This window comes from Meleagris gallopavo, chromosome 17 (assembly GCF_000146605.3).
Source record: "Meleagris gallopavo isolate NT-WF06-2002-E0010 breed Aviagen turkey brand Nicholas breeding stock chromosome 17, Turkey_5.1, whole genome shotgun sequence".
Lineage (NCBI taxonomy): Eukaryota > Metazoa > Chordata > Aves > Galliformes > Phasianidae > Meleagris > Meleagris gallopavo.
In genome coordinates, this window is record NC_015027.2 from 11,148,101 (window position 1) to 11,157,022 (window position 8,922).

Sequence of the window (8,922 nt, forward strand, 5' to 3'; positions counted from 1 at the left end):
CACGTCCGTGTGAGTGTGCGCACACGCGTGTCCGCCGCGTGCCCTCGCCGACGGCCTCCCCGTGTGGGGCTGGCGGGCAGAGAAGAGCGGCGCGGACTACAGCTCCCAGAATGCTTTGCGGCGCGACGCTAGCTGGGCCTTGGCGGCGCGAGGCATGCTGGGAGCTGTAGTTCTCTTCACGTGGCCGTGGCCGCATCCGTCTCCGTGGCCGTGGGAGGGTTCGGCACGCCGTCACCACGGACGAAGGCTTCGTGGGCCGCATCCAGATCGCGCAGCACCGCCCGCAGCCGCTCCGCGACGGCTCCACCTGCGGCCGCGCACAGTCAGCATTCCCACTCGCGACGCCCGGCACCCACTCGTGATACCCACTGTCCTCCGCGTCCCACCCCGTCGTGTCTCCTCCCACCTCTTCTCCTCCCCGACATTGACATGCCTTGTTTGGTGGAGGGGTGGGTCGTGTGCGTGGGGTGCGCGTGGCTGTGCGCACCCACGCGTGTATCCGTGCGTGCACGCGGCTGGGAGCGCGCGTGTGTGCAGCCGAGGGGCGGGGCCTCGTGTGCGTGCGGCCGTGGGGGTTTGCTGTCCCCTGGTGGAGAAAACACGGCTCGCAGGTGTGTGTGTGTGTGCGTGCATGGGTGTGCACGTGTGTGCATGTCTTGTGCATGTATAGTGAGCGCGCATGCAACCGTGCATGTGCAACAAGTCTGCGCGCGCATGCCTGCAACTGTGCGCATGCACGTGTGTACATGCATGTGTGCAAGCGTGCATGCAAAGCCCGTGTCCGTGTGCCTGTGTGCGCACATCAATGCAGCTGACCCCACACAGCCCGGCCCCCCATGCCCTCCCCTGTCCCCATGCCCTCCTACCTCCAAGCTTCAGCTCCGGGCTCTGCATTGCCACGCTGCCTTCGGGTTCTGCCACCACCTCCCTGCAGGACGAGGACGCTGAGTGCATCCAGGGGGGGATGACACCCACGGGTGTCCCCCCCCCCGGACACAGCCTCACCACAGCCGTGTCCCTGCACGCTGGAGGTGCCCATAGAGGCTCTGTGCTGCCGCCGCTGGGTCCAGGGGGTCACTCCACTCATCCAGTGCCACCGCGCTGTGGGTCCGGCTGCAGCCAGCAGCTATTGGGGAGAGCGGGGTTGGGTGGAGGGGATCCATTGAGGACCCCCTCGTGTCCCCTCTGTCCCCATTACCGGCACGGTTGGGCTGCAGGCAGCAGGTCCAGCGGGCAGTGCGGAAGGTGCCGGGGTGGCAGGTGGGCAGCATGGCCTCGTTGGCACTGCTGGCCTGGCGCAGAGCCCACAGCCACTGCCACAGCTCTGGTGCGCTCTGTGGGGGGACAGCGGTGGCACCCAGCCATGATGCTGGCACCCATTGTGTTGGGCAGCACCATGGGTTCCACATGCAGCATCCCCAGGGTGGGCACAGGGTGGGACAGAGACCCTGAGGGGCAGTTTGATGGCACAGGTGGGAGTTGGTGGAGTGGTGGCACTTGGGAACAAGGCTAGTATCACAGTGACCCCAATATTGGCAAGGCTGGTGTTCCACTGACCCAATATTGATCCCAGTATGGACAGGTCTGTACCCCAGTGACCCCAGTATGGACAGAGCTGGTATCCTAATGACTCCAGTGTAGATCCCAGTACAGGCAGGGTACTGGTACCTCATTAACCCAGTACAGATAGGGGTGCTACCCATTGATCCTAGTGTATATAGGGCTGGTACCTCAGTGATCCTACTACAGATATTACTGGATATCCTAGTGACCCCAGTATAACCAGAGCTGATAGCCCAGTGAACCCCACTACAGATATAGCTGCATACCCTACTGATCCCAGCAATGACCCCAGTACTACTAAAATCTGATACCCCAGTGCTCCCAGTACAGCAGGACTTGGGACTGGGGTTGCCCCCACTGCCCCCACGCAGTGGCTGCTGGGTGCTGGGGTACTGGGCAGGGGCAGCCTGGAGTGTTGGGATCCCAGTGGTGCTGGGATGGGGATGTCCACACCTTACACTGGATGTAGGTGGTGCGCAGCTGCCCAGTGCCGTCCTGTGCCACCACCTGCATGACGTGGGGCTGTGGGAACGTGCCCTCATCCACGCGCTCCACTGCCCGTATGTGCCCCACTGGGATGCAGCTGTGCTCCTGAAGACCCCAGAATGCTGCATGTCACTATATCCACTGCCTGGCACCCTGCGGCAGGGTGGGGGGACAACGGGCAGCACCTACCTGGCACTCGGGGGACTTGGAGTAGGACAGAGCCTGGGCACTGAGCCAGAAGTACCGCTTCTTGAAGGCGAAGCGAGGCAGCAGGGAGGGCTCCTCGGCCTCCCGTGCGTGCAGGAAACCCTCCTTGATTGTGGCTGAGGGACTGAAAGGTGCCACTGACGCCATCCCCTCGCCTGCTGTGGCTGTGGCCATGGCATGGGGACAGTGACATCACTTTGGGGTGCCACCATCACCCATAGCCCAAGGATGCTCCAAAGAGGACCCCATCCCTTAGGATACGGAGATACCCCCAGGATGGGGTGGGATTCTGTGGTGCCCACCGTGCCTGCTCACCCTGTGTGCTGTCCACCTCGATGAGGCTGTCCAGGAAGGCTCTGACACGAGTGATGCTGGGCAGCAGGACGGTGTTCAGTGGGGCCATCCAGGACTCCTTGCCCGGTTGCAGTCCCAGGTTGCCGATGCTCTGCAGCGCCTGCCCATGGGAGTGGGATTTGGGGAGGAAAATCAGGAAACAGAGCAATGCAAGGTGGTGGGAGCCAACCCTGGCTGTGCTCAATGCACTCATCCCCAGTGGGAACAAACCAGTACGTGGCATGGGGGAGGAAAGGCTCTGCCCTTCTTGGGATCCTTGTTCCTTCCTTGGTCTCTGTCCTCCTCTGACATCCCTGTCCCTCCCCAGAGTCTGCCAGCATCCCTGGGGTCCCCTTCCCACTTTGGCATTCTCATCCCTTCTGAGGTCTTCATCCCTTTTGGTGTCCACATTTTTTCTGTGTTCCCTCCCTATGATCACTGTCCTGCTATGGCATCCCTGTCTCTGCTTGGTCCCACATCTTCCTTCAGGCTCCCGTCCCTCTTTGGGGTCCCATCCCTCCCCTGGTACCCCATCCTCCTGCAGGGTCTCCATCCCTTCCCTGGGTCCCCATCCCTCCTGGCCATCCCAGTTCCTCCCTCTCCAGGGTTTCCCTGACCCTCTGAGGTCCCCACCCACTCAGGGGTCTCCCTCCCTTTTGGTGTTCCCATCCCTTCTGGTGACCCCATTTCCTCTATGGTCCCTGTCCTTCCATGGCATCCCTATCTCTCCTTGGTCCCACATCCCTCCTTCAGGTCTCTGTCCCACCTTGGTGCCTCATCCCTGCCCCAAATCCCCTCCCTCCCCGAGGTCCCCCCACCATGTCCTCATTCCCCCGAGCACCTTGGCGAGCAGCAAGAGAGTGCGCCCAGTGCGGGGCTCAGCATGCTGCTCCCTCAGGCCAAAGAGCTTCGGGGTGAGGACGGCAGGGGCGAAGAAGCGGAGGAAGAGGAACCCACTGATGGCAAAGTACTGCACCTCCTGCACAAGGACAGAGCTCAGCACCCAGCACTGTGCTGCCCTCCCAGCCCCACAGGGATCCCCACCTCGTGCTGCGGCGAGGGGAAGCGCTCCTCCACCCGCCTGCGGAGCTGCTTGAAGGCCACCCTCATCAGGAGGGGGCACTTGTCCACCGAGCCCACGATGGCATCCACCATGTCCCCCAGGTAGCCCTGCAGCAGCTCCAGGCTGCTCTCTCGCACCTGGGCTTCTGACAGGGACCCCTTGAAGGAGATCCTCCTGTGGGGACACCACCAGCTCGTGACCACCGAGATGACCCATGGGTGACACCAAGATGGAGACACATCCCCACACTCGCCTGCCACGGCTCAGCTCCATCTTGCAGGGGTCCAGTTCCACGTACTTCTTCTCCTCGAAGATGCGGTTCACCACCGGCTTCAGGACCGCATGCAGGTAGGGCAGCCCCACTGCCTGCATGGGGAAAGATCACCACTGCTGTCCCCGCACTGTCCCCAGCACTGTGACATGTCCTGAAGCCATTGCAGGGTGCTGGAGTGATGTTCCCTCCTGGGCTCACCTTCAAGAACTGCTCCACGGACTTGGAGGCCAAAGAGTTGGAGCGGAAAAGGGTATTGGGGTCCGCTGGGGGGGAGTCCACCATGAGCCATGGGGTTGCCCCAGCTGTCCCCAGTGTGCCCAACCCTTTGGTGGCCTCACAGCAGGCTCTGGGGCACCCTGGCAGCCTTCAGGGTGGTTTCCCTTCCAGTTCCCCAGCTGAAGGTCTGCAGGAGATGCTCCAGTACCTGCATTTACTGGTCTGACCCCAGCACTTACTGGTTCTGGTCAGCTCGCGGGTGATGATGTAGTCCAGGAAGGGCACAGCCAGACCCTGAGCCAGGAAGATCTTCACCAGTTTGGTGGCCACATCCTGCCTGCTGTCCCCTGAGGTCACCTCCTCCAGGACAGCCAGTGCTGTGCTGGCTGCGGGCTGTGGGGAGGGCAGGGGGATGTCACACACCGTGGGGACAAGTGGCACAAATGTGTTCCCAGCCCACAGAACCCACCTGGCCTGGGGAGTGGAGGGGCTCAGCCAGGAGCTGGATGAGGGGCTGGTAGCAGTGCTGGGGCAGGACTCTGTCCTCCAGCAGCCGCACCGTCAGCCGCAGGGAGCCCAGCTGTCCCCTAAAGTGACAGCGTGATGGGGGAGGCATGTCTGCACCCTGCTCCTCACTCTGTCACTCTCCATCCTCCATTGCCCAGCACTCACCCTGGCTCCTCGCTGCTGCTGGGGAAGGGCAGGAGCTGGAACCAGCCCTCCATGGGACCCGATGCATCCAGGCAGATCTTTACCTGGGGTACGCAGGCAAGAGTTGAGCTGGGGGGCACAGAGCATCACCCATCCCCACATGTATCCAGCTCTCACCTGTCCCAGGAAGTCATTCTTGCCCACGATGTCCCAGTCCCACACCTCCACGCTCAGCATGCTGTCCCCTGGCTCGTCCTCTGCCAGCTCGAACTCCAGCACCTCATCCCACTGTGGGAAGCGTGTCTTCTTAATCACCTGCTGGGGACAGGGAGGTGGCAGCAGGGGATGGAGCCCCAGCCCCTGGGCAACCAATGCCACCCTTGACATCCAACCCCCGACTCACGGCTGTCTCCTGTGTGTGCCCGCAGCACGACACCCGGACGAAGGGGTCTGAGGTGCCTGAGGGGTCCCGGGGAGCCAGGTCCCTGTGGGAGGGATGGGGGTCAGGGGGTGCTGTGGGTATCTGGCCCCTTTGGCACTGTCCCCTGTCCATTTGTGTCACCATGGATGCAGTGAGGCACCTGTGTGTCAGGTGGCACCAGGGAGGGGATGCTGGCAGCTGGTCCCTGGGGGGGCACAGGGCACAGTGGGGACGCTGCTGTCCCTCCTGGCTGTCCCCATGGCCATCCTGTTGCCATGGCAGCTGCTTTGGTCGCCATGGCAGCAGGATGCTGCTCTGCCAACAGCCTCCGGTCTGGCAGCCACACGTGCGGGCACACAAACACACACGTGTGCACACGCATGCACACATGGGCACACATATGCTCACATAGAGCAGCCCCATCCCAACCTACTCCAAAGGCAGTGGGGCTGCCTCAGTTTCCCCAATTTTAAAACGAATGGGGAGAAATGCCATGTGAAATCTTGTCTGCTCCATGGGAGCGTCCCCAGGGACAGCACAGTCCCTTGCCTCCAGTCCCCAGCCTGGCCCCCAGCAGGGCTGGCAGTGCCCGAGCAGTGTGGCACAGGTGCTGGGACCCCACAGCATCGTGACACACAGGCTGCAAGCAGCAATGTCCCTGAGCAGGACACAGTGATGAACATTCTTGGCAGCCCTGACCCCTCTACCACCCAGCCAACCCCACTGACCCAAACACAAACCCTGGTGGTGACACAACCCCTACCTGGCTGCAATGAGGTGGCAGCGCAACACCCGCGGGTGGCCCTGCTCAGGCATCTTCACTTCCAGGTGGATTTCACCCTGCACCTCCTGGTCAGGGTGCACAGGCACCAGGCTGAGCCAGCTGTCAATGCCTAAGAAAGGGGGCATGGGGTGGGCACCCCCAGCATGGGGATGAGCCCTATGCCCCCCATACTCCCCGTGCCTCTGCTCACCCCGCAGCTGTGCTGAGATCTGCTGGTGGCTCAGTGACACTTTGCCGATCACATCATCGTGCCTGCAGGGTGACACCGATGGGGACGGCCACCCCAGAGTGGTGTTGACCCCGCTGCCCACCCGCTGCCACCAGCCCTGCTGCCCCCTACCCGATGGTGTCTTCATCCAGCACGTAGATGGTGAGGCTGTGGAAGCCGCTGGGCAGGCGCAGGGTGAACTCCTCACCCCAAAAAGGGTTCAGGCTTCTCCACACCGTGGCTGTTCTGTGGGCAGAGCACCCCCATGGGCAGTCCATCCGGACCCTGTGTCCCCTTCCCGTGGTGGCATGGTCACCTACCTGGCAACCACCTCATTGTCCACCTTGACCACGCAGTAGGGATCGCTGGAGCCAGAGCTGGGGGAGAAAGGGGACACGGGGGGGTGAGCACCCCATGGTGTTCCCTGAGGCAAGCACCCCAAGGGCTCACCACAAGACACATGGCCAGGGGTGTGCTGAGCTGCTCAGTCTCAGCTGGATGCCCTGCTTGGGGCATCTTTTCCTGGCATCTTTTGAGCTGGGGGACCCTGGGGTCATCTCAACCATGCATCCCCATGTCCCTGGGTGTCTGTGCCAGCTGCGCAGCCGTGCCGAGTTTCTGTAGCAACCCACTTCCCTGTGTCAGGGCGTGGGGTTGGAAAGGTGTCATGGTGACACGGTGACACAGTGACACCAGCCTCTGCCTGGGCTTAACCCCTTGCAGCAAGGTAGAAAAGAAGAGCTGGTTCCCCAGGGTGAGGGCTGGGCTTTGGCTCACAGCCGATGCACCCAAGGGGTGCTCAATGTTCTCCTGCCTGGGGGTTGGGTGTGATGCTGGAATCTCCCCCCCCTCAAAGGGATGCTGTGCCAGCTGTGGGGCCCCAGGATAGGTGCTGCAGCCCCCAGATGGGGCGGTCCCATATGAGACCCTGCTATATGGAGTCACCACACAGCTATATGGGTTGCTGGGGAGGCAGTGAGGGGGTGTCCCAGGGGTGCAGGGCTTCTTGCAAAGGGGACCCCTGACTCAGCAGACCCCCTCCTCGGTGAAATGAGCCGCCACCAGCAGGGCTGAAGGCAGGAAGCCCCCAAACCACGGGCAGAGAGCAGCACCCCCCCAGTGCCCCGTACCCCCTGGGTGGGGGGCAGAGATCCCCAGCAGCACTCACACGTCCTTGGCAGGCAGCTCCTTCCCCTCCACCAGCCGGCAGTACAGCGAGGTGCTTTTGGCCATGGCAGCAAACTGGGGGAGATGGCGGGGGCTGGGGGCCGATGGGGCAGCCCACAACTCTGGAGGGGCTGCAAGGCCCTGCTTCTTCTTCTTCCTCCTCCTCCTCCTTGCCGCGTCCCTCTGCCACTCCTTCCTTTGCTGCTTCTGGGTTTGTTTTTCTCTGTGCTGGAGTGCGCGGGCACGCGGCAGCGGGCGAGCTGGGTGGGCTGGCCCTGTGCCCACGGTGGCCAAAACCCTGCAGCGTGGGGCTCACACCCACCGAGAGCTCACTGCTGCCAGGGGAGGTAAAGCCGTGCCTGGGACCTGTGCCCTGCTGTAGAGAAACTGAGGCACAATGCTCTCACAGAGCACCTGTCACCCTTTGAGTGTCGTCCCCCCCCCCCCCCCCGGGGACTGGCTTCTGTCCTGTCACAGCCGGGTGGCAGCGGGACTGTCCCCAAGCTGGGGGGGTGGCAGGTGTATCCTCCTTGTCTGTCTGTCTATCTGCACCAGTGCAGCTGTGCTGGGGAACCCTGATCTGGGGGAAGATGGAGGTGGTGTGGGGGGCTCTGTATGCTGTCCCCTCTGCTTTGTGCCATACTGGGGGGGGCACTTGGTGGATAATTCTGGGCGTTAGCAGATGTCTCCAGCGAGTGACTCACGGGAGGTGTTGGCAGGTGGGTGTCACCATGTGGGCATCGGGTCCCCGGAGTGCCACCACCACGGGGTGTCACCATATGGGTGCTGTGTCTGCAGCATGGCACTGCCAGGAGGTGTCACTTTGCGGGTGCTGGGTCCCCAGATGGGCTCTGTGTCACCAGGGTGGCATGGTAGGGAGCGGCACTTTGCAGGCATTGGATACCCGGGTGGCACTGCCAAGAGATGTCCCACATGGAGGACCTGGGATGACGCTGCCAGGGGCTGTGCCCATCTGGGTGCTGGGTACCTGCAGTGGCACTGGGTGTCCCTATATGGGTGCTGCTGCCACGGGGATGGCTCAGACTGGGCACTGGGACCCTGGTGTGTCTCTGCTGGGGGTGTTCCCCTATGGGCACTGCGTCCCCAGCATGGCATTGCCAGGGGTGTCCGCATGTGGGTGTTGTGTCCTCGCAACAGTGAGGACAGTGCCAGAGAGTATTGCGTTGTAAGCACTGGGTCACTGAAAGGACACTGCCGGGGAGTGTCAGTTTTGTGTGCTGGGTTCCCAGCATGGCATTGCCAGGGGCTGTGCCCATGGGGTATCTGGGGTGGCATTGTCAGAAGGTGTTCCCATATGGACACCTCGGGTCCTCAGGTAGCACTGCCACGGAGTGCCCCCTATGGCCACTGCATCTTCACAGCGGCGTTGCCAGGGCTGCCACTTCGTAGGCGCTGGCTCCACAAGTGCCACCACTCCGCCGTGCCCCGGGGTGCCACCCCCAGCGAGCACCGCCTCCGGCGCACCCCGTGTTTGCCGTCCGACCCGTCCCGGGCGCGGCTCCGAGGCCCACCCCGCAGGGGGCGGTGA

The 8,922-nt window shown here is 62.8% G+C and overlaps 1 protein-coding gene across 4 annotated transcripts; it reads right to left on the bottom strand.

The window, feature by feature from the left end:
• Positions 1-78: 78 nt before the first annotated feature.
• RASAL1 (RAS protein activator like 1) lies at positions 79-7,800 on the bottom strand. 4 transcript variants are annotated; one of them, XM_010720513.3, is made up of 21 exons: positions 7,375-7,798; positions 6,527-6,583; positions 6,339-6,452; positions 6,189-6,250; positions 5,978-6,107; positions 5,197-5,278; positions 4,971-5,108; positions 4,815-4,897; positions 4,612-4,729; positions 4,382-4,535; positions 4,125-4,189; positions 3,906-4,018; positions 3,634-3,826; positions 3,431-3,568; positions 2,572-2,710; positions 2,239-2,420; positions 2,017-2,154; positions 1,199-1,334; positions 1,006-1,126; positions 867-928; positions 79-307 (listed from the first exon to the last, which is right to left on the bottom strand). In XM_010720513.3, exons 1-21 carry the CDS (start codon positions 7,437-7,439, stop codon positions 177-179), a joined length of 2,421 nt encoding a protein of 806 aa, XP_010718815.1. In that variant the 5' UTR covers positions 7,440-7,798; the 3' UTR covers positions 79-176. The 4 variants fall into 4 exon arrangements, with proteins under 4 accessions (XP_010718815.1, XP_010718819.1, XP_010718818.1 ...); XM_010720517.3 differs by lacking the exon at positions 2,017-2,154 and having other exon boundaries at positions 7,375-7,800; XM_010720516.3 differs by lacking the exon at positions 3,431-3,568 and having other exon boundaries at positions 7,375-7,799.
• Between the last annotated feature and the right edge of the window lie 1,122 nt (positions 7,801-8,922).

Bases quoted from the DNA above. Each gene is read 5' to 3' on its own strand.
- RASAL1 (XM_010720513.3), bottom strand. From the start codon at position 7,439: ATGGCCAAAAGCACCTCGCTGTACTGCCGGCTGGTGGAGGGGAAGGAG. The intron at 1,127-1,198 runs GTAATGGGGACA...TCTCCCCAATAG, and splicing joins CCTGCAGCCCAACCGTGCCG to CTGCTGGCTGCAGCCGGACC. The intron at 929-1,005 runs GTGAGGCTGTGT...CTCGTCCTGCAG, and splicing joins CGTGCAGGGACACGGCTGTG to GGAGGTGGTGGCAGAACCCG.